Source organism: Dermochelys coriacea, chromosome 8 (assembly GCF_009764565.3).
Source record: "Dermochelys coriacea isolate rDerCor1 chromosome 8, rDerCor1.pri.v4, whole genome shotgun sequence".
In the NCBI taxonomy this organism is placed as follows: domain Eukaryota; kingdom Metazoa; phylum Chordata; order Testudines; family Dermochelyidae; genus Dermochelys; species Dermochelys coriacea.
This window is the reverse complement of record NC_050075.1, coordinates 10918922-10944535: the sequence shown is the minus strand read 5'-3', so window position 1 is coordinate 10944535 and position 25614 is coordinate 10918922. Positions and strand designations below refer to the sequence as shown.

Genomic DNA, 25614 nt, shown 5'->3' with positions numbered 1-25614 from the left:
ATTCATATTACAGCACTAATCGTCCTTGTCAGAATGTTCATTGACTGCAATTTTCATCTCTTAGAGCCTGATCCAAAGCCCATTGGAGTCAAATGGAACAATCCCATTACTGTCATTGGGTTTTGGATCAAGCCACGCAGAATTAGAATTAGAATTTAGTCTCCCAAGGGCTGTAATTCCTTGGTGCAATTTCAGCTCTTGGATTTAGTTTGAAAACTCTGGGTGGTGTTGCTGGCCTGTGATGTACAGATCAGACTAGATGCTGTGGTGGTTTCTTCTGGCCTAAAATTCTATAACTATGACTCTAATTGCACAATTTTAGATGTAATATAGAAGATAGAGTGGCAATCGTCTTATTGTCTGAATGCAAATGAGTATGCTTCTGATTTTGCCCCTGATTTCATGACAGCACTCCCTGCAATTCACAATTTTTGTCTGAAATGCACAGGGCAGTAACTGGAAGTGGTTCATGCAATATGATGGTATTATTTTGGAATACCACAGAGGATTATATTCCATCATTCCAAAGTCTTTTTGAAAACCCTTTCCTTGATAAACACGGCCTTGCTAAATCATTTCTCTTTTCAAAGTGAAAATCAAGCACTTCACATGAGCCATATTCATAGATTTAGGCAGAGGAAAGTAGCTCAAAATAATCATGAATAGCACACGTTAAAAGAAAACCTTATACAGTGCTATTACTGGTTGCCTTCCTGGCGAACGCCGTGCGGTGAGAATTTGATCACGATATTTAATAGCAGCTGATTGTAAAGCAAAGCTCGGTCCCTTCATTGTGAACAACAGCAGTGGAAAATACTAATGTATACTGGCACACTGTAACATGTCAGGTGACAGGTCAGGTCCAGGAAAGACAGCATCAGTTGTCTTTTCAGCCAATTCTTCTCTAAACTTAGTCCAAATAATGTTACCCATCTTATTTCCAACTAAAAATTCAGTAGTACAAATAGACATGACTGAAGTGATCTCATTTCTATTTTACTGTCTCAGTAGGTGTCCATGCATTCATGTATGAATCTCAACACAGTGATTTCAAACTAAGTATCACCCTTACGGAGTTATTCAGAGTGGAGACTATGAAGAGTTCCAGAAATTCTAGTTCTATAATTATATTATGATGCTTTTCGACTCTCCTCAGCAGTAGGCTGTTAGCGTATGTAACTTTGGTCCTGCTCACACATTGTCAAAAGCCAGTGAAACTTCTATTTCCTTGGTGAGTATTTAAAATATCAGACAAATATTTCACTCAAGGTACAACAAATATTGTGAGGTAATTTTATTCCCCGCCTCCTTATTTTTAGGTAAAAATATTACAGTATACAAGATAATCTTATTAAAGGTAAAAATACATTATTTTGATTTCTTTCTCTAAACAGGTCTACCTACAGTACACCTTTTTCTTTTTTTTTTTTTTTTTTTACAAATATAACTATTACTCTACTAGGCTACCTGTGTTCTCATCTGGCACTTAAGAACTGATCACAGGTCACCTTCGGATTCTGCTTATTTTTCTTAGCTGATATCTAAATGTAATGGTCATCTCATAGGTGCACCTTGTAAACAAACAGTACAGTTTGGTGTTTCCAAAGTAATAAGGTGTGCTTTAGCAGCTTAAAACCCCAAATAAACAAGCAACTGAGTTTTCAGCTGCATCATGTTCTGAACTTTTCCCTTGTAAGAGTACAACCGGAGGACTTTGTACTACTGCAGCTTGTAAATTGGTTTAATTGTTAAAACTTCTCCCTGTTTTTCTTTACTGTGGCTGAGCAAATAACTCCTAGCAAATCCTTTTTTTGACAAATTCCCCTTTTTGTTGAAGGACAGTCTTCAGCCAGCTTGAGGTGGGTTTTTTTCCAAATGTATTCATAGTTTGAAACCAGTCTGCAACATTCTTTGTGAATTTCATTGATGCTATTCAAAATCTGAACTGAGTTGCCTCATTGTGATTGGTCACAAGTCACATGATGTTGTTATTCTTCCTTGACTGAATGAGTTAACTCTTGAAATGAAGTTTCTAGTATAAATCCTCATAGGAAGGCAATTTGAGATCACTATATTTTAGTATGTGTTTTCACATTTGCTTTCTATTAACCTCAGTGCTATTCTAACTCAATTTCATGGGTGTCCATGGAAAGCAAGAACAAAAGGAGTGCACACATCTAAGTGAAGGTGAATTTGTTTAAAAGTTTTAATGAATATTCGTGGAATATTTTTCTGCAGGGTTGACCCAGATCTAAACCCTAGGGGTCAGATCTCCAGTTGGTATAAATCAGTTTGGCTCCATTGACTTCAATGGAACTATGCTGATTCATACTAGCTGAGGATTTGGCTGTTTGCCTTTTTTAAAAGGTGCTTTGGATATCTAATATAAGCATGATTATCTTTTGGAGATGGTGCATCTATTTCTGATGTCAATGGGCTTGTTTTATACCAAAATGTCACCTTTATATCGTAAAGATATTAACTGATGGTTGGCTTCACCCAAAACCATATTCTAATGCCTGGTGCCCTTACCAATATTTCTTAGGTGGCAAAAGTTGAGGGCTCAGAACCCATCTCTTGCAGTGTTTTTGCTCTCTTAAAATGCTGGTTGAAATATCAAATAATGTTTCAAAAACAAGTTGTCTTTCTCTTTGTTCACCGTCAAATGTCCTTATTTAAGTTCTTCCCAAACTTGTCACTCAACTGCTGTATTAGTCTTGCTAACTCTCCAGTAGCTTCTGACTTTTCTTCTAGAAGCTCATAGCGGAGACTGGAAATATCTTGCTTTATCTCTTTAAGTTCTCCTACAATTAAAAAAATGTTCTTGTAAATGAGACTGAATTAAACAAGTCATCACCGTGTTTTAACTCCTGAGAATGAGTTCATTTGGGAACACAAACTAGAGGCTTGGCACTAAATGTTTGGGAATCTCCATAGAGTAGCAGTTACACAAAACTCCCCCCCACGGACTTAATGAAACAAACTCTATTAATACTGCTAACAGCAGTAATGTGTGGAGAGTTCTTGTTTTTTCCAAACCCACTTCTTCTCCACATACAGATTCCCAAGCTACACAGCTGCTTTTTAGGATTCAGAATAATGATGCTTCAGAGATACCATTTCCTCGCCAGCATTCTCTTTTCCATATATACTGAGTGGGGAACTGCAGGGTTTCCATCCCTTCCAGCTGCAGAGGATATAGCTCAGGCCAGTGTTTTTAAAAGGGGCTTTCTAAGGCCCATATGAATGTACAGGGTAATGTGCTGTTAAGAAGTATGGGTCTGTTGGAAAAAAGGGTGGTGTTGGCTGTATGGTGGAATGGTGCTGAAGGTGCCCTATGCAACTAAAAGATTTGTTTGTGATGTAAAGTGTAGAAAGCTTAGCAGAGATACTGGGTGGGATTTTTTCCTCTGCTCTGACCCTTGTATGCCACCATGATGATGTACAGGGTCTAGGAAAGCCTCTTAACCAACTGGGGGAGAATTTGTCTAGTGCAGGTACTGGGTAGGACAGTTGGAAGCTGCCCTACACAGGTCCCTTCACAAGCCCAGTGTAGGGGCTTAGCCAAGGGCTGTGAGGAAAGAGGAGGTAGGTCCATACACCATGCCACTATGGTGATTCTGGACAACTCCAAGAGTAGGTCTGTTGTAAGGGGAACCTCCCTAGACAATCTAAATTAGACCAGAGATCATTTCAGCCCACAGAAAGGGCCGAAATTGCAAGGGCAAGATGGTTTGAAGTAATCTATGCCCACCAGGGTATGCCTGTGCATGCTGCCTCTCCAGAAGCTGCCCCAGACAGTCTCACCCATCTGATTTATGATTTGACATATCAGTTTGGAACTGAATGGAGATGCATGATTTCAGCTTTAGTGATTGTAACCTCATTAATTATAAAAGCCACTTGCCTTCATTGACTTCATCATTCTCTCGATCAACCTGAGCCTTCAGGACATATCGCTTAATAAGACGCTTCATTATTTTCTGAAAAGTGAATACAAATGGTTAAATGGTACGATATTGGTTGTCTGTAATTCTAGATCTATTATGAACAGTTTGATTGATGACATTCTGGCTCCACTGGATCAGTCAGAGTTTTGCTATTGACTTCAATGGAGCCAGGATCTCACCTTTATATTTACGCACTTTGTGTTATAATAGTTGAATAAAAATATTTAATAAGCATCCCACAAGAAAGGCAGATCAAAGAATACCATTGGACACATATGAATTTGGTGGATAGCCCATAAACGCAAAGTAACTACAAATGGTTAAATATCAAACTAAGAAGTGGGATCAAGTTTAGGTTTTGGGGATATAGGTTGCTGTTTAAAGTATTCATAAGAAAAAATCTGGATGAAAAAATAAATTGCTTATTAATGACATTATCAAACTCACTCATTACACTGAACTAAGTGCCTGATCCCAAATTTACTGAAGTCAATGGAAAGACTCCCACTGACTCCTGTGCGTGTTGAATCAGGGGCTAGGAGAACTAGGAAACAGGAAAATTCATTGAAGGATAGAGAGAAGAGTCAGAAAAATCCAAACGTTGGAAAAAAAAGGATTAAAATGAATGAGAATTACCCCAGAAAAATGGCACACATTTAATATACACAGCAAAAAAGAATACCAGGTAGATGTATGAAATGTGAGATTATTGGATAGAAAGAAGTACAGACATATATAGGAATGAGAGCAGACAACAAACCAGATATGAACTTGCAATGTGATGCTGTTGCAAAAGTGCTGAAGCTATGTTTATACACACAGGTATAAAATAAGTCCTAAGGCAGTTTATGCTCTATTTTAGGCTACAATTAGAGTCCTGTGGAGTCTTCTTCAATATAGGGGAAAAAAACATTGATAGACTGGAGATCTGAAGATGGGCAGCAAACATGACAAAAGGAGTAAAGGAAGTGATCTCCCAGGGTATGTCCATACTGCAACAAAAAAAACACAGCACCAAGATTCAGACCCCAGGTCAATTGACATGGGCTTGCAGGGCTAAAAATTGCAGTGTAGACGTTCAGGGTTGGGCTGGGACTCAGGACCTGAGACCCCACAAGAGGGGAGGGTCTCAGAGCTCAGGCTCAAGCCTGAGCCCAACTGTTTACACTGCAATTTGTAGCTCAGCAGCCCAAGCCTTGTGAGCCCAAGTTAGCTGACCTGGGCCTGCCGTGGCCATGCCACAGGTCTTTTATTGCAGTGTAGATGGACCCCAGGGGACTACCTTTTAAGAGTCCAAAGTTAGGCATCTAAATCTATTTTTAGACACCTAAATAGCTCATTTGGGTGCCCAAATGCATGATTAATCTACATTTGAGTGTGTAAAACAGATATCCGCAAAAAGAAAAGGAGTACCCGTGGCACCTTAGAGACTTAAGGTGCCACGGGTACTCCTTTTCTTTTTGCGAATACAGACTAACACGGCTGCTACTCTAAAACAGATATGGAAGTGTATGCATCCTTGCTTGGGAGGAATTTGCTCATGCAAAGTGGAGTAACGGAAGCTTATCAGGGGTTCCCCCTTCTGCTCCACCAGGGGGCTGAAGTTCGCCACCATCAGGCAGCATCCAAATGGCATGACTGGGCCCAAAATGTTTCATTTCTTGGGGGGAATTTCAACCCAACAATCAATGCAGGTGGTGCTCAATCGGCAAGGAGGCAACGTCCCTGTGGGATTTGCTCTGATGATGATGCAACTCCAACCAGGAATTTTGGATCTTTTCCCGTCTAACTGAGGGATACTCTCATCTGCCTTCAAGAAGAGCTGCACTGACACCTGTTTTTCAAGCACGCAGATACTATAAAGGGAAAAGACCATCAGCGTCTACCTTCATCTTAAATTACCACAGTCCCTGCTCCTGGGAGTCGATTCATTGATTCATCACAGGAGGCAATGACACATCTCTTATTTACTGAGTTCACTTTGTTTGACCCTTAGATTTAGAATCTTATAAACAGCCACACAGCTGAAAAGACTTTAAGGGGTGTTACTATGCCCAGACAATGATGTTGAGCATTTGTCACTGATGGGCACAGCCTGTACCTGGTGCCTGACCTCCATCACTGGGCGGGGCAGATGCACAGGGACCAGTGAAGAAGACTCTGTTACCTCAGGATACAGTCCCGCTTCTGCTGCCCTTCACCATAGGGACGAGAAAGGAGAATCCAGACAATGGCAGATATTCTATCCCAGCTATACCTAACTCCCTTGGACTGCTCATGTCCCATTTCCTCCTGCCCCTGCCTGCTGCCATGCAAAGAGCCTCTCCCAAGCTCAATTTTCTGTCTGCACCTTCTCAGCATGCATGCATACACAGCCCTCTCCTTTGGTGCAGTAGAACCACACTCGTTTAGGTGCCTGGGGAACCTCCATACCCTTAAAGGCAGGAACTGGACTTGCCTTCTGGATCTTGCTCCTGCTCCCACTGAAAATCTAGGATAGGGTTAAGAAAGTTCCCACGGTCTTCTCTCTACTTACAATACTATGAATTGCTGAGGCATGTTATCTGGCTTCTACCTAAAGCACTCAAATGCCCCCCCCCCATCTTAGTATCTGAGCACCTCACAATTTTTAAAATATACTGATCCTCACATCATCCCTGATAGGCAGAGAAGTTCTATCATCCCCATTTTATGAATGGGTAACTGAGACACAGGGAGTAAGTAATTTGCCTAACCTCACAGAAGTAGTCTGTAACAGAGCAGGGAACTTGATCCAAGTCTCCCAAGACACTAACTAGCATGCTAATCACAGGAGCATCCTACTCATAAAACCTAGATTCAGGCCCATCTGCCCACTGAACAAGAAGAAATCCTGTTGCTTTAAATGTCACTGGCAATCTCCCCAAAGATTTTGAGACACAAAACCCCCCAAACGAAACCAAAACCAAAAACATCCCACTCCTTCCTCCTGATCATTAAGTAACTAGATGTGAACTGTAGCAATAAAAAGGCAGGTGAATGACAAAAAGGGATCCAGTTATTTGTATATGTGTTATCTAGTGATGGAATGTGGAATGTTTAGGACTGTGTCTTTCTATAGAAGAGATCTCTCTCTCTCTAACCAGGTGGGTGGTTAAGGAAATATATATGAGACACAGTGCACATACTGTATGCTGGAGATGGCCAAGGTAGTTCAATCCAGATGGAAGACGTGTTACCACCTGAGAAAACATAAATTAAGGAACATTCTGGGGAAAGTGGGGAAATACTAGATCCCAACAGAAATAATTTTCAATATAGGAGACAAAAATAGGGAACTTGCAGGAAAACAAGGAATCAACATATAACGAATGCCATTATCTTCTTGACATTTACCATCACAGAGTATTTACCTGTGCCAGCCACAGTATTTGCAGTACTGTCTATATTTACAATGAGTAGTACTCTACATGCCATGTAGCTATAGGTGGCAAAGGTCAAGATCTTCATGGTGCCAACTATACCAGATAATATACCATTGTAAGGATACTGAACAGAAATAATGCAAATGTGACAATTCTTTATCAAGAATCTGAGGGGTGGATATCACTTTGCAGCCTTTGGAGACATTCCTTGCAATATCTTCAGCAATGCTATTGTGTATTTTTGCCTTACTATTGTATTGTGGCTTTGCATTTCTATTGCCATCTACCACCCCTTCTGGGTTCTTTGCTACTGTAAATAAAATGGCTTCTCAACCACATAGTTACTGGCACAATAGAGAAATATTGGCCAAGATTTCCAGAAACGTCCGTTGATTTTGGTTGCCTAATCTGAGACAACATGAAGGGGCGTGATTTCTAGAATGCACTGAGCTCTCATTTACTGAAAACTGGAGTTCAACATGTAGTTACTTCTGAAGATCTTGGACAATCATATTAATTTTCAACCCTCCAGACCTTGCTCACCCAAATAGTTCCCTTGATTTCAATGGTGTGATACTCATTGAAGAAAGTGTTCCGGGAGCAGACCTTAATTTATAAGTTATTGCCTTTTATGCAGAAATCCATCTTCTTTATGTATTTATTGGCCCTACCTTCATATACTCTTTGTCCCTTCAGTTATTCAAGTACCTTTTATAGACTTTATCTTGCTGGGGCAAAGGAGAGTGAAAAATGGTCTTGTGGTTAAGACACTGGAATGGGACTCAGGAGATCTGGGATCAATTTCTGGCTCTGTCACAGAGGGACATATTTTAAAAGGGTTTTAGGTGCCTAAAGATGTAGATAGAGAGCTAATGGGATGTTTACTCCAGGGGAGTTAGACACCTAGTTGCTTTTGTAACATCATATTAGGAATCTATCTACATCTTTAGGCCCTGAATACTTTTAAAAATCTGGAACTTTTGAAAATGTTACCCAATATCTAGTATTTACTACACATAATTATACTTTTTTATCCCACTAACCAATTCCTTTCATTAACCTTGTTAACAATTTACAAATACTTAATGTCTGAAGATGTTAACCAGGTACCTGCTTAGCTGGAGATTTTGCTACTACGCACATAACCCACTGTTGTCACATAAAATATGTCTACCATATGCATAAATTCTCAGGACTGGAACTTGGTGAATAATTGATTTTTTGGTTTGGTGGCTAAACCGAAAAGTTATAAAAAACAAACAAACAACATTGTTTTGAGTTAACCCAAAATGACAATTTTTCAGCTCTCTCACCAAAACAAAAAGTGACAAAGAAGTTGTTTCAGGATAAATGAAACATTTCATTTGATGCAAAATGAAAGGTTTAGTTTCATTTAGAGTGGTTTTTAAAACCCTTTTTTGAATTTTTTTAGTGAAATCTAGGTAAATTTCATAACTAATTGTAATTTCGAAATGAAAAGTCAAAGTGTTTCATTTCATAAGAGTCAAGTTGAAATATTTCAACTTTTTGAAAGCTTTTTTCCAAATTTCTAGTGGCTATATTCACCCTAACTGCATTTTTTGGCAAATAAACTATTTGTAAGAAATATTTCACCCAGTTCTACTCAGGACTTTACAACAATGGTAATTTCACAGTGTGGGAATAGTAAGCTGTGTCACCATGGCTCTCATAATGATTTTTGTAACATATCACATTGCACGTCCACCAAATAGGACAAAATATTGCCAAAGAAAGCACATGAGGGTGTTAAAGTAAAGTCTAGAGAGACAGCATTGTGTCATGACAAAATGAAACACTGTCAATGAGTCTAGGATGAAACTCTGGTGAACTTTTCTTGTATTAAGTTCAATACCAGTGACTGGCAATTAATTACCATGACAATCACGTTAGTGTCAAATGTATTTCTGTAACTGTTACACTGCCATGCTGCTTTAAGCAACTGTGAAACTAAAAGGTTTGGGCTCAGTCCCATAAACTACTGTGTCTTTTGATTCGGCATAGGTCATTGCTTGACACATCACAGGATGGAGCCCACTATATAGAGACAAATCTGATGCTTACAAATAAGCCTTGTTTGCTTACAGATCTTTTTCCTTGCTCTTGATGTTCTACTGTCATTACCTGATATCTCGTGGGCTTGTTATAACCCTTCTTCACAGTAAAGTTTTCTGAATTTCGAGCACTTGAGTGAAAACGAACTTTCTGAAATTATAAAACATAATGAAACATTAAATCTGTAACAGCTTCTTTCCCCAAGCAATGTCTCTGCCTCAGACTAAACTGACTTATGGAAACATTAGAAAATGTTGCATTCTGTGAGCAGGTTGGAGATCCTGCAGAAGAAAACCAGCACTTCTATTCCCCAATTAATAATATAATTAATATCTAGCTTTTTCATAGCATTTTTCATCAGTAGATCTCGAAGTGCATCACAGAGGAGATAAGTAGGTAATCCCCATTTTACAAACAGGAAAATGGAGGCACAGAAAAGTGAAGTGACTTGCCCAAGGCCGTTCAGTAGCCCCGGGAGAGAGACGCATATTGAACCCAGGTCTCCTGATACCTAGTCCAGTGCTCTATCTTCTAGGCTACATTGCCTCTGCTAGCTTATCAGAGGGTGAAGAGGGAGACAAGACACTCATTTCTTTGCCAGAACGAACAGAAGAATTATTGGATGAGAAATTCAATCTCATATTGTCTAAACAAAAGATGTTTTGACTGTATCCCTCTCACATCACTTTGAGACAGGCAGGTGTTAGGAGGTGAGAGGCAGAGCTTTCTTAATTACTTCTAATTTTCCTGGTGATTGTGGCTGAATTTTGAAAATAGCTTTTTGAACAAAGTGAAGAGAAAATTACTCATCAGACTCAATGGATAGTATCAAGCAACTCCAGTCAGCCACAAAGGCACATTGCAGATTCCAATGGCAAGCTCTGTAAAACCCTCCTCTGCATTCCTCTCCTACATTCTTCCTTGTCCTGGTCTATACTATTCTTGCTTCAGCTCTTCCTCTTATCTCCACTCTGGCCCCTTTCTTGGGACTGTCAGCTTCTTCTTTGGTAGCGCCTCCTGTTCTCATCCTTTCTGCATATTCCTTTGATCTCAGTCTTCTTCTCCTTCCCTCCCAGCTCAGTTCTATGCTTCTTCCCTCTTATTTGCCTCTGCTATTTTGCCAACGCAATGAATTTCTTTGGTCCCATCAGGGCAGATTCACTGCTTCTCTTCTGCTGTACATCTGTGTTCTCCAAAGCCTCTCTTCTCCTCAGCTTATGTCCTGTGAATGGCAGAAGCAGCTGACAGGTTTCAGCTCACAGGGCCTAAAAATGTGCAATGACACCGAGAGGAAAATTTAAAAGCATGCCCTGCTGTATTAGAACATGCCCCCTGAATATTAACAAGCCCCCTGAAGCTCCTGGTGATGCTGCCTAGGAGCAGCCTCTGTCACGGGCAGCAACTTTAAACAAAGACAAAAATCCAGCACATTCGTTTAGGTCTCGGTTACCAGTGTTGTTTTTTGTTTTAAACCCAGCTTGAGCTGAGGAAGTTAAATGAGGGTCAGTGCAGTGGAAACGAAGCTGTCTTGTCACATGTTTTCATTTTTGCTGAGTTTGACAGTCCTGGTAAAACAGCTGCAGCTGAATTTTGGGTGAATAGTTTTGGGTGTTTTATTCCAAAACTCCGAACTAACAGAAGTGCTGCAAAGGAAAAGAATAGATCTGCCTTGGGTTTTTTTGGCTTTTTTTTAAAAATCTGTTTGCTAAGAACAGTTTTGTCCCAGTGACATTTCTGCAAAGAATATATTTCCACAGGGTTAGCCTCTCTCCGATTACACTGACATTTCTTCAGGAACAATTCTGTTGGAAAGTGTCAGATTTTTAGGAATGTTTCTCTGTGTGTCTCATATTTTGTCATGCGGAAGCTCATTGGTACTAAGGGAAAACTAACTTGCCTCTCACAAATGTGCCCATTCCAAAGTCAGCAGAGTTGTGCTTTCCCAAAGCACACATCTCTTTCAAAAGAATGAACAGGTGATGGATGAGGCAGGGCCGATCTATTACAGTGTATGATTGTCATTAGGCAGCTGAAAGCGGGAAGGTTGTTAACTACGGCTTCAAGTTGCTGGGAAAAGTTAATATTCCCTGGTTGGAACCCAACTTCCAATGATAAAATCAGATGTGGTATTAAAGGCTGATTTTTACATAATGGCAATAACGTGAATTTAGGCAATATATAAAGAATGGTTTCAAGAGGCAGCGTGATCCTGTGGCTAGGAACCTGGAGTAGGCATCAGGAGACCTGCATTCTTCTATTCCCAGTTCTGCCATTAGCCAGCTTTGTGACTTCCTAGGGGAAGTCACTCCACCTGTTCCCCTTCCCAGTTTATATAGTCCATAAGCTCTTTGGGGTGGGACTATCTTTCACTAGCTGTCTGCACAGTGTCTAACTTAAGGAGGCCACTACCTTGGTTAGGGTCTCCACGTGCTACTGTAATACAAATAATAAATAAATTAGAGTACAATGCTAAGCAGCTCTTTTTGCTCATCTGTGAACTAAGTAAAATTCCTTCCCTTGATGCCCACAAAGGACACGATGGTCGATTTATATTCAGGATGTTAAAAGGAAAGAAGCATAATACATACCCGTAGCCTGGAATTCAGCATTCCCATCTCAAGATCATTTTCACAGTTTTTGGCCTTAGATTTGCAGAGTTTTATGAGGCACATTTTTATTCTCATTATGAGATAATAAAATGATTTAGGGCTTGGTACTAGGTTAAAAGGAGCAGGCAGAGTCCTTCCTTCGTCAAAGTATGATAACCAGAGCTTGGCACGAGCAAATTTCCACTCCACATCTGCATCCTCCTGCAGTGGGGGAGGGAAAATGAATTGCAGAATTAGTGTTTTGAAAGGACTTGAGAAGTATTATTGCATTGGCACTCAGACAGATGCACAAAGGTGGCAAGTATATGAACCTTATCACTGAAGGCTACTCAATAGGAGTGTCTCTGACACAAAAGTTGCAGATTTCTGGCTCCCAAATCCATTTAACCTCTTTATATTGAAATCTGGGTATTTACTTATATGCATCATCTTTTCCAACTGCTTTCAGTTGGCACACAGACAATATGCATGGCCATGTTCTGCACGTAGGACCGCCCTTTTTAATTACTTATTTTTGGGGTGCACTACCTTTCATTTCAATGTGGGGAGTCAGGTGGGATAGGTAAGGACTGTAGTGGTAGGAAAAGGAGTCCCGCAAGCAGTGGCGATACAGCATAGAAAGAAAGAAAGAAAGAAAGAAAGAAAGAAAGAAAGAAAGAAAGAAAGAAAGAAAGAAAGAAAGAAAGAAAGAGTACATATTCTGAGTCCAGTTTCAGAGCTGAGTGAATGATGATGTCAGGAAGCTGGAAGGCACTGACATACCCCCTGTACCTCCAGCTGTTGCTGTGGGGAAGGAGTGGCTGGGGGTGTGGACATCAATAATCAGTCCTCTGCCAACTCCTTCCAGATGTTGATGTTCCTCGTGTGGAGGAAGGAGACAGGTGAGTCCAGTGCCCAGACAGGCCTGTCCCTATCTGTCTGGTGGAGGCCCAGGAGGGATAAAGATTAAATAATTATCCTTTCCAACATGTTTCCTATGCTTTGTCTGCTAAGCCAGGTGTGGTTTCCAAATGTCACAAGTTCTTAGGCTTCTCTAGGAAACCTTGTAGTGAGCAAGATTTGAACAGAGCAGCTGGTCAGAGACCAGCAGAGAGAATGTCAGTCTTGCAGCTGGATGAATTGAATGTCACATTCCTTCTAGCTTGGACAATGGACAAGTGACTAGAGGTGCCAATTAAGAATGGGACCACCTGTCCTTCCTTCCTTCTCCACCTGTCAAACATCCTGGGTTTGAACTTGAACTCCAGAGTTAATGAGTTCACACACCCCCTAAGAAGGGACTTCAAAAAACACAGGAGAATGGGAGAGAGGGAGAGAGAGAGAACGAAACCTCATGGGGGGAAAAAGCAGGTAAAGAGCAGAGCAAAATGAGACTCTGATAGGGAGCACAGATGACCAACAAAATGCAACAGCTTTTAAAGCTGTTACTTCTTCCCTATGATATCATTGCCACACACTAGGGACGAGACTAGACCATGGGCAAGTTAGCAGTGGCTGGACTTCTTGGACCAGTTGCATCAGGTAGATATATTTGCTTTAGACCTCTAGCACAAATCATTGTATTTGAGGTTCAAATGGCACCCCCAAATTCTGTAGGCAGTAGCTGTACCAGGTGACCTAAAAAGGAGCTTGCCTTGGACAAGCCCAGAGGGGCTATGCTAAGTAAACAGCTGCTCTTTGCAGATTTTAAGAGTGGCTATGAAAAAACGTGATGATAAGGAGCCCAAATCAAGGCTGACCAAGGTGGTGGTGGGGGGTTTTTCTCCAGCTCCCCCCCCCCAATGATGGAGAGGCAGCTGGGGCAAATTTGAGCGAGTCATGGAGCAACCTGTTGCAGAGGGTGACAATGCCACTCAGATTTGACACCTGCCATTCAGGCGACCTGGCAGGCTGAGTCCACAGAGGTAGGAGTGAGGTCAGGGATAATGCTACAATCCACACAGGGAGAGGAGGGACTGGGAGCAATTCCTTAGCTGCACACAGGGCAGAGCCACCCTATCCCTGCACAGAGGGCAGCGGCCCTATAGGCCTGGGCCACCTTTGACCCCCCCTTCTTAAACTCTTTCATCTACAGGATCATTTTTTGGAAGGATGGGAGGGGTTTCAGTTTAGATTTTGCCCCCGGGCCCTCAAAATCTCCATGTGGCCCTGCCCAAAATTGCCATGTTTGTGTGGATTAGGAATTCCACAAGGTTGCCGAAAGAGTCTGAGATGTGAAGTACCCCCACGCTTTTTATTTGCTGCACTGAACATGGCCCTGGTTCTTCAGATGACAAAGACATCTTTTTCGTTAAATGGAACACATACAAAAATGTTCTGATATTTGGGCCTAGCTGATAAATAGAGTTATCTAAGGATATATTTTCAATGCAAAGCACGAGGAAGTGGGTATGTAATTTCCATTCAAAATAAATTGTGTATCAAGTTAATCACAGCAATATTTAACTATTAGGTAACGGTTATCATCTGATTCACTAAAAAATTCTGAACAGCAGCTTGGGCCACTTATTTCTTCTGATAATTAAAAAACTAAAGGAAAATACCAGCTGATTTCCTTGTTTGTCCTATTTGTATTCATCATCATTATATCTTGGTTCTCCATCAGTCAGCACATGTCACATAAGCAAATTCACTTCTCAGTTAAGATGATTCACTATTATTAGGTTGTCAAGGTGAGCCAAGACACCAAGAACATTTCTGAAGATAAATGTAAGGTTAATGCAGTCTTTATTGAACCGAGTGGCATTTATGATTTTACTCAGTACTTGTATAGTCTGACCCTTATTTCAAGATTGTTTACTGGTTGAAAAAAGACCATCTGCAGCTGCTTTACAGCTGTTTTCATTGTGGTATATATAGAAGCCAGTAGCATCAATGGGAAAATAGGTTTGCCAATAATCTGTACTCACATCTGTACTATGATCAAATGTATAATGCAACTCGCTCATCAGTACACATCTCTGATGATACCACTATGTTTGACAGCCTTTCAGAAATGGGCATATTACAAAATGGAGGCCTTGGGCCAAATTCTGCCCTCGTTTATGAAGATCCAACTTCATGGACTTCAATGAAGCAGTGCTCACTTAGCCCCTATTGACTTATTCCCGAGGGAATTCTGCACCCAAAAATTTAAAATTATGTGCACAATATTTTAAAATTCTGCAAATTTTATTTGTCAATAAATAAATGTGGCTCCAGCCTGGCAGTGGGGAGCACGGGCCACTGGCTGCATTGAGGTAGGAGATCACCCTGAAGCCCCCACCTCCCGCAGTACAGAGACTTGGCAGTGAGGCTACGCCTGACCCTGACACAGTGCGAGGGCTGGGCCTGCCCCAGAAATGCCCCAGGGCCCTGTCTCTCTGCATCAGGTAGGGCTGGGCAGGCTCAGCCCAACAGGATGAAAATGTGGAGGGGCTTAGTGTGTGGGGATCCAGGTGCAGATGAGAAGTTTCTGTTTGGAGCAATCTGGGTGCGGGTGGCTCAGTGGGAAATCTGGATGCACAGAGGCTCATTGTGGGGTTCCGGGTGAAGGGGCAATGGGACTCTGCAGGGGATCCAGGTGAAGGTGGGCTGGGTGTGGGGAGATGGGGCTCAGCATAAGGTTTGGGGTATGGAGGGCTCCATGGGGGGATTCGGTGCTGGGGGAGTGGGGCTTGATGGGGTGGGGGTCCAGGTGCAGCTGGTTGGGGATCAGTGGGGTGGAGGTCTGGGTGTGGGGGGGGAGGGCTCGTCAGGGTGAGGGTTCAATGGGCCTGCTAATGGGGGAGCCCCAGCTCCTGATGAGTGGATGCCGCATGCTGGGCTCCTGCTTCCCTCCACGATTCTCCTATCCCCTTTTCTTCTCCATCCCCCTCCTCTCACTCCCACATTCCCCCCCCGCCCTATTTCACCCCTGTTCCTTCCCCACTGCCTCTTCCCCTCAACCCCCCACCTCCCTTATCCAGCCCCACCACAGGCACTCACTGTTGCACAGAATAGAAAACAGGAAGGCTCCCAGCACACAGAAGGGGGGAGCACGACTGGCACGCGGACCCAGGAGGCAGTGTTCAGCTGCAGAGTCAGTGGAGCAGAGACACAGCCTCCTTCAGCTGGGCAGCTCTGCGCTTACAGAAATGATGGGTGCAGTGGCATGTCACCCTGTGTGCCACCCCTCATGCCTCACCTCTGTTTGGAGGGGGATAACTCCCCCCTCAAAAAAACCTAAAAAACCCTGTGCCTATGGTCATTCCCCACACGGCTTTCCTGCAGGTTTCTGCAGGGAAACACAGGAAATCTACAGGGGTGTTTTCTGTGGGCGCACACCCCTGCAGAATCCCCCCGGGAGTATTGACTGGATTTGAACCTTATTAAACAAAACTTAAACCTAACCACAATAATTGGTTAACTTGTTTTTACTTTTGTGTCTGGCAGAGAGATAAGAGGCTGATCAAGATGCTGGATTAAACATGAGCAGGCTGCCCCCACAAATGATGATACTTAATCACTTTTTAATAAATATCCCATCTAGAGGGACTGTCCAGCAGTGAACAGGATAACTACTTCCTGTCCTCTACTGTCTCTCTTGCCAGTGCTCTGTGAAGAACAAGGTTAAAAAGAGATTTTATTGTGGGTTCAGACAGGAACAGGTTAGGTGTCTTCTGGAAGATGTAATTCACTGGACTATCACCTGTTCCAGACATTCCACCAACTATATTGATATTATGGGACGTCCTATCACTGCAGCTGGGAATTAAGGGCCTCCTGAACACCAAGGTAGGGCCTGAAGAGGTGTTGTGAGAAGCCATGGTTATAAGTGAGACCTATGAGCTATCAAAGACATTTAACCAATATCTTATGAAATTTTTGTCACAGGATAGCTAAGGATAACTTCTGTCACAGGTAGAAAGGGTAGGTACTTGAACTGACAAAATTGGTTGATATTTGTACTAAGCTAAATGTGCAAATCTGAAAAGTAGAGCTGGTCAAATCCCACTTATCAAATATGTTATTCAGTAAATGTTGCAGATAGTCATTGAAGACTAGACTGAGGTTTGGACTACACATCCCAGAAAAGGAGTCAAGCACTGTAAGGACCGCCCCCTAGGTTTACAATTTTATTGAAGCTACCAACCCCCTGTGCCCAGCTGCACACAAGTAAATGGCACTGTTCATCCTGCTTCCTCACTCCCTAGTCAGATGTGAAAGGAGTGGCAGGGAATGGCGTAGCTGACGGTATGGGGCGGTGTAATAATTTCCTGCTGGCATAGGCGAGCACCTTCCTGCCCTAAGCAAGGAGGAAGCAGGGAGGGAATTGGGTCTGTGAATCACAGTGCCTCCTAGAGCTACTCCTGGAGTGGCGCAGTTTATACACCATCCCTTTTTCTGGACAGTGCCTAAAGGTACAATCTAGCCTTGAATAATTTATCTTTGTGGCATTTGATGAGCTTTGTAGTCTATCAAGTATTATTTGATGGATAAATTACTGGATGAATATCTGCTATATCCCTTGCTATGGAGAACCCTGTTAACCGTTAGAGAAATGAAAAGGAAGAATATTATAGATCATCCCTATAATAAAACAAGGGGGAAAATATCTACCTCCGGTGCACATTGCACCAGACCAAATACAGTTTGATGACCTCAGAATTCTACAAGGCAGCACTGCTACAATTTGAATTATTCCCTTTCTACCAGCTACTACAAATACTGATTATGACTCTCCCACCCCATTTCCAATTATATTCTGAAATACCCCATAAGTAGTATACTAAAATTAATTCTGGTGTTTGTAAACAGAAAATGTTCAATGCTCATAAATTGGTACACACTTCCAGACCACAAATTGCTAGAGCAAACCTACCAGTTACTATATCTGAACTTTCATTATACTTTTATTCTCAGCCAAATGCAAAACTAATATGGCCTAGTAATTCCTAGCCTACAAACAGCTGCTCTCTTTCCCCTAGCTATATAAGTACTTATATTAACAATGCCATGCAAATATTATATTCTAACAAAATGCAAGCAAATGTAATATTCATAAATGATTTCATTTTTTCCCTTTTTCAATACAGTAAAATAAAAAGTTACTCATGCTCCCTAATAAACACTCCCTTGTGAAAGAGCCCCTGGTCGAGCCTTGCTTAGGTGCAAAGTTATTCTTTTTAGCTAAACAACTCTGTCCTAGACTTATACCCTGGGCGTTGTATGCATTGTTGCCATATCTACCTGGGCTTGTACTACTAATGACTGTTCCCGACTCTCTGGAACCTAATCTTCTAAAGTTTGGGTGCAAAACTACACATGCTTAGTTTAGGGGTGTATAAACAGTTATGCATGCTTGCAAACTGGGTTTGCATGGACATGTGTGCACACAAACCATGGCTTCTATGTGTGCATCAAGGTATTTGTGTGCCTAAACTGAATAAATGAAAACATGCACACCCTTTGGAAGATCCTTTCCATGAATTGCTTAGCCTAGAGCTCTGCAGCACAGATAGCTTTACATGAGGGGGTTTTGTTTTGTTTTCTTTATTTGATTGTAGCAACCTTAGAAATATTGATGCTGGAGAGCATGCTTTCCTGCAATAATAGATAACAGTTAAGAAGCTGTAAGATGGCACTGCAAAAATGGTGGGAAGAGTTTCCTCCAAGGAAAAAGGAAGAATGCACTAGAAGGTTGAGGCCATTTGAAAGTAAGTCTCATCTCAGAGGAAGGGAAACTAACTGAGAAGGTTGATCTTAAATGTTAAGGATCTCTTGGGGAGTACAACTGTGCCTTCTGAAAGCAAGGAAAGCTTCTTGGGTAAATAGCACTATGTAAGTGTTTGCTGACAGTTCTGATTGCAGCGGACATAAGGCACAGGGGTATATTTTCAGCTCTGGCCTTCTGCAGAGCTGGGTTCTGAGGATAGATCAGAACAGCTAATTAATACAAATCCAACTGAAGGAATTTGACATTGAAGAAACTGGGACAAGAAAAAGGTGAATCATCACGGACAACAGTGTCCAATATTAATAACTTCTCCTGCTTTATTTATATTAGCGGAAAGTTTTTTCTCGTAAGTATTTAGCAAATCCAACCTGCTAATATGAACAATACAGGACAGAGCCGAATCCTGGATATATATTTCTGCAACTATTCATTCAGATTCTCTAATGAGTTAGCCTCTGCTCTTCATGGCCCTTTTGTGTTTGCTTCCTACAAACATTCTTGTAACAGAGTTTTACTTGCACAAATGTTCATGGAAAATGAATTCAAAGCTGTCAGGCCTGAGTTTGGGGAATCTATTTAATCTAATCTATTTTTGTGAATCTAGCCTAGATAGTGACTGCACACAAAGAACTGTTCATGGGTTTGAAAAAAAATCAAGAGCTTCTTTCAAATAATGAATAAATCTAAGGAAATTGTGATCTGCTCAGAGATATTTTACAAACAAAAGGAAGATAAATCCATTGTATAAATGATTCATTTTGAATTATTTGCTAAGGTCTAATTCTGGGATAGAGACTTTTCAGTCGCCATAGAATTTTAAGATAAATGGCTTCTGTCACACTATGACATCTTATATAGTAGATCCTGTAATTTCCTTGTTTTTATAACATATAAAAGTAAATTAAAAGTATACATATACTCTGTAATCAAATTGTTTATCTTACCTCAATTTCCTGATAGGAGTTGTTGATCATGGCTATTAACATATTGAGCAGCACCACCACCATGGTAACATTATAAACTCCATAGAGTACATAGCCAATATTCTCAATGAACTTATGATCATACTTCAGCACCACTGATATCACTTCAGACAAGCCAAATATTGACCAGAATAAGGTTTTAAAACTTTCTTCTACCCTAAAAACAAAACAAACAATTATTTCACATTGTCGTTTTGGGAGCTGTCCAACTCAGAGAAGGGTGAAGCAGTAAAATATGGAAGGGAATATGAATGGCTCAAAGGGAAAAGAGGAGGATAATGAGAGATCCTGGTACAGGAACCACACTTTGCCTTTGGAGAAATCTGCTTGGCTCTTTATTCAAAGGCAAAATGACCAGGACTGACCAGTACCCATCTAATAAAAATTCAAACTATCCATTGACTTTCAGTGAATACACTCCTTTGTAAAACATTATGACCTTTACAATTGAGACTGATGAAATGTTTCATATTGCTATGGCAGCTTAATCCTGAGAAATCACTTTATAAAGCAGATTATAGACTCACCACAAATTGCCCTCAGAAAATAATAAGCTTTTACATGAACTCCAGTGTCAATTACACCTGGCATAGCGGGAAAAGGAATTAATTACTATCATTTAAAGTATAGTAAAGACCACCGGTGAGTTGCATTATGTACTGCTGCAACAACTAAGTATTATCGGTATCACAGCCCATTATACGGCTCTTCTTCCACTTGCGTACAGCAGTAGTGAATTTATTAACTTTACGGGTGATGTTCTTTCGGGGAATAACTTCACTGGCTTCAGTGGTGCTGCACAAACAGAGGAATTGGACCTATGAGTTTCAAACAGATGTTACATGGGATTAGAACCTCAATAAGCACACACCTTCTTATTCTTCTGCCATGTTACCCAAAAATTCATGTGCCTATCAATATATTATCCACCCCTTTCATTTATACTAAATGAAACCTAGAAATTATCAGAGGTTTTCTCACTTCAGGCACATGTTGAACAGAGTTTATGATTTCTGAGTACAGTAGTTGGCACATCTTTCCAAGTTACCAAGCTATGGCATTTTTCCATATGGCAGACGTTTCTTCTTGTTTTAATTCTCCCGTTTTTGTTCTTTGCATTGATCTACTGTGGTAACTGCCATTCATATGATGGAGTACTTAAATAATAGAATCTGGCCAATGCTTACTCCATTAAATATTGCACTTTCCAGTTAAATTGCATTTATAGAGCTTAATACTCCGGCTTAGAAGCCTGTCATTTAAGTCACTTATCCAACTAATAAAAGACTGTAACCAACAACTTTGATCCTTGCAGCACCCTGCAATTAACTTGTTTTTTAATTTGGAAAGGTTCCACTTGTTTTCTACCCTTGAGGCAATTTTTAATACAATGTGTCAACTCTGCTCCTTTTCCACAACTTTAGCATTAACCTCTGTGCTGGAATGTTGCCATGATCTCTTCAAAAACTTAATTACTGGATGTATGTGGCTGTGGCAGTACAATAGATTCATGAAGAATTCTAGCAAATTAGTTATAGAAACAGAGCATTCCTTTCCTGAGAGGGTGACAGATTGACCTAACAAAATTTGTGCATTTCCTAATTATCCTCCATAACCATCCCCAGCAAAACATCAGTATCCAAGATCTTGTCTCTGATATGAGAAAACAATAAACCTGGTGCATCCCAAATGTGGATCCACTGTCTCAGTGTGGAGACGGGCCTGAGTCCCTCAAACTGGATTTCAATCCAGATCCAACTTTCTCTGGTGTTCAGGAATGTTCAGATGTGGGGGGGTTAGTTTGCCCTGTTGTAAAGAAAGGAGCAGTGACATGCTGGAGAGGGTTGTTAGAGGTTCCCAAGAGGCCCTTATTAATCCATCATTACATTTAAGAAAAGACTGCAATATCACCTCCGTCTGTCATGTTCACTCCCTTTCAGGATGCTGCCTAACCGTATGGCTCCTTGGCCTTAGCACAGCATCAGGTGAATGTTATTTTTATCGGAGCCTGTAGTTAAAATATTGGCAGCAAGTCACTGGAAAAGGGAAGTGGGGACCAGATTCTGAATATCTCTGAGTTCAGGTGTGTTTAGATCCAGGGTTTTGGTCCAGTTTTATGTTTGCATTTCAAATGGATTCTTTCGTTCCTTCCTTCATGCTGTGTGTTTAAAGCCCTCTTGTTATAGGGCCTACATCTTGGGAGAGATTCAGGGGTGAAAGAAACAGATCCAACATAGGGCAAATTATTTGTGCAGTTGCTCCTCTCGGCTGAGCTAGTAATAATGGAGCGGAAGCTGGTGAATTGGGTGAGTGTGTGCGCGCGCACAAGTATAGGCAGCACTCAACTTGAGGGGGTCTTCTTACAACCTCCTTCAAAGCAAAAGCACTGAGTGCGGCACAACTCTGAAAACACCATTCCCGTCATACCGCACCAAGGCTCTCTGTGCTTCTGGGTTAATGACTAGCTCACTTGTCATGATTAAAACATTTTTGAAGTCATGAATGATACTGACTGGAGTCATTCTACTTACAAAGCCTGGAAGAAGCACACCTGACTTCTGTAACCTAGCTGCACAACTGTCCCCAAAGAGTACTAGGCTGCAAGAAATTGCCGAATGAAAATGAGAGTAAAAAAGATCCAGTGGTTATTGTGCTAGCCTGAGAATTGGGAGACTCTTGTTCATTTCTCTGCTCTGCCACAGACTTCCGGTGTGGCCTTGGGAAATGCACTTAGGGCCAGATTTTCAAAGGTATTTAGGTGCCTAAAGACTCAGATTTAGGTGCCTAAAGACTTTAGGTGCCCACTGGGATTTTCAAAAGTGCCTAAGTGGTTGGGCTCCTAATTTCCATTGATTTCACCATTTTGAATCCAAACCTATTGAAATCAATGGGAGTTAGAAGCCTAATCTATTTAGCCAATTTTGAAAATCCCACTAGGTGTCTGTCTGCATCACCAGGCTCCTACACTTTGAAAATTGGCCCTCAGTTATTTGGTGCCTCAGTTCCCCATCTATAAAATAGGTGCTCCCCTACCTCATAGGATAAGTACATGAGAAATCTGGTGCACTCAGATACTGTGATGTAGGTGGTTAAAATAGGATGGTATTTTAAAGTTTTAATTATACTCTAGTTAAGATCCAATTCTGGTTTATGTCTTTGATACATGAGTTGAAACACAAGTTCTTTCTTGTCAGTAGCTGAAAGTGGTTAAAAGAAGCAATGGAGAGACTATTTAAAGAAGAGTTTTAATCCAATATCTGAAGTAAAACAGAACAATACTCTGACTTTCTATATTGCCTTTGATCAGTGATCTGAATATGCTTCACTGACAGAAACTAACGAAGTCCAAGATCCGACCCCTGTGAAGGAGTAGATGTTTTGTCCTCCTTACAGATGGGAAATGTAGTGATTTACACAAATTTACATGGTAAGTCATGGACTGAAGCAGAATCTGAAATCTAGAGAGAGCTGTCTTTTGCTGTAACGACTATCCTTCGCTATATTATCTCCCCTGTTTTAATGTGTTTCAATATATATTTCAATGCACAGGGCTTATTTTCCCCTCAGTGCACACCACTATTCCCTCTAAGCTCTGTGCGTGTGCACATCACACAGATCCTAAATCCCATGCACACAGCGAAACACCGCGTGCACAAAAATTTGCACAGAAGCACAAAAATTTGCACACACAGCCTGCCAAAAATTTGCACAGAAGAAATTTTTTGCGCACATGGCCTGTCAAAAATTAGAGGGAACATTGGTGCACACATCATTTCAATGAAAGCTAAATAGAATGTTATGCTTTTGCATCAAGGGGAGAATCGATAGAATGTGTGAGATTAGTTGCATGCTGACTTTGATTAAGCATTATTTTTTTTTCCATCAGAGGGGTTTCATATAAATCTCTCCTGCAGTATTCCTCTCCTGGTTAAGAAAGCTCAAAGCATCCTTTCAGACTGAGCTCTTCCCCATGAGTAGGAAGTGCTTAGCTCCTCCAATATGAAATACAGTCAATATTATATAAAATGTAGTGTTTTAATGAAGGGAAGTGAAAAGTCTCCAAGTAATGATGAAACTGAATGAATTGAATTTCTCTTTAGGAGGTGGGGGGAAGACAAAACCCTAGGCTTAAACCTGATTTATAATGCAGAATGCAGTATGAATGCAATCAGTCCTGCTTCCATTTTAATTTTGTTTATATATCATGATCTCAATTATGGACTGTTTCAACAACTGTGTTCTGTATACAGCATAAAAAATGAACAGATAAACATAACTATGATCTGAAGCAATGAAAATTCTGAAAAGGGAAAAAATTAAGCGTTTTTTAAAATATTTTGCAATTATATAGTTAGCTAAACAGACTCTGTATTTAGCAGTCTAAAATTAAGCAGGAGTAGCATACACTTTGTTCCTTCTGCAAAAGGAGTATGCACATTTCAGAGACAATAGCACCTTTGTATGCTACTTCTGATTCATAACCCACTGATGTTCTCAGTGGTTTAGAGTGCACTGTTCTTTAGAGTATAAGATCAACAAAACTGAAAATGTGATTTGAAAAGTGCAGTAACACACAAGAAGGTGAGCACTGAAGTCACTCTGGATATTCACTAACCACAATAATTAGTAGAGCTAAGCACATAATTCATAGTCCTTTTTTGACAAATTTAATTTATTTTTGATGCTTACAAATTGCCCATGAGAAGCTTATGATTTTCTCACATGTATGCATTATTCGCTGAATAATATCACTGAATAGTTCTTGATTTGTTAAGCAATTCATTATTAGGGACCCCAATCCAACTCCCATTGAATTATCAGTACTATTACAGTAATGCCTAGGAGCCATAGTCATGGACTAGAATCCCATTGTGCTAGGCCCCATACAAACAGAGAACAAAAAAGACAGAGAAATAGGTTCATTTTGATCTAATCTGCAGACCATGTGGTTCTTTTTCTATTTCATGACTGGGTGAACTGCACCCAGAATCCCTTAGAATCAGTTTCCAGAGCAAGCAATTGCATTTTCAAGTTCAAAATTTGCTTTCTGTAAATGTTCTATTATATTCACTTAAAATCCTCTATTTTCCCTACCAGTAAATGCATTTGAAGAAATATTTGCACAACAACCACACAAGGGTTATGAACACAGCAAAAGGGGCAAAAATGTTTGTTTTTCCCAGGTGAATTTTCACAGCAGCTGTTTAAAGTAGTTGCCCAGCTGCAATAATTTGTTCCTCTCCTCTTCATGAGTCAGTTAGTGCCATTTGTGAATGCCCACCATATTCTGCCCAGAATTCACTGACAGCCCAGTAAAATATTCAAGGAAAAGTCTACGTGATACATAGTTGCCCCTATGCTAATGCATTCTTGATATGTGTAAATTAACAACATATGTTTATGATTTAACACCATAAGATTTCCAGCTTTGTGAAAGTGTCTGAGAATGGTCTAAGATGAATGTTAATCCCTGAGCTGTACGGTATATGCATTATGTAAAAAAAGACTGCACACATCCCTTACTAAGCACATATTTCATACTCCAGGGTATTAAACTAATCTGAAACAGCAATGGGAAACCTGGAAATCTACTCCTACTAACTGAACAGCATTAGGAACAAAGTTTAAAGCCTGCAAGCTTAGCAGTAACTGGCTTAGCAGAGACTGGTAGATTCAGTGGGCCCCCACCATAAATATAAGGTGAAGTTAAGGGGACTTTGGGAGCCAAAGCAGGCCTTGTAGTGCATTGAGGGAGATAAAATACAAAGGAAAAGCATCTTGGGGAAGAGGGGAGGAACTGAGTGACTGGGTGGGCCAGAGAGTATTGAATTTAGGGGAACAGAAAAAGAAAAAAGGGCTTGGCTGGAGGGACTCTTCTGCTTATTAAACATTGCACCA

The 25614-nt window shown here is 40.8% G+C and overlaps 1 protein-coding gene across 2 annotated transcripts in view; it reads right to left on the bottom strand.

Annotated features, from left to right (window-relative positions):
* Nucleotides 1-1041: 1041 nt before the first annotated feature.
* TRPC7 (transient receptor potential cation channel subfamily C member 7) overlaps nucleotides 1042-25614 on the bottom strand; it is a 158205-nt gene continuing 133632 nt past the window's right edge. Inside the window, exons 9-14 of one of the 2 annotated variants that reach the window (XM_043490932.1) lie at nucleotides 19678-19873; nucleotides 12016-12237; nucleotides 9497-9577; nucleotides 7118-7171; nucleotides 3908-3983; nucleotides 1042-2804 (exon numbers count right to left, since the gene is read on the bottom strand). In XM_043490932.1, coding sequence (XP_043346867.1) covers nucleotides 2662-2804; nucleotides 3908-3983; nucleotides 7118-7171; nucleotides 9497-9577; nucleotides 12016-12237; nucleotides 19678-19873 — 772 coding nt within the window. In that variant the 3' untranslated portion in view covers nucleotides 1042-2661. The remainder of the gene's footprint in view (nucleotides 2805-3907; nucleotides 3984-7117; nucleotides 7172-9496; nucleotides 9578-12015; nucleotides 12238-19677; nucleotides 19874-25614) is intronic. The other variant, XM_043490933.1, reaches the window with a different exon arrangement.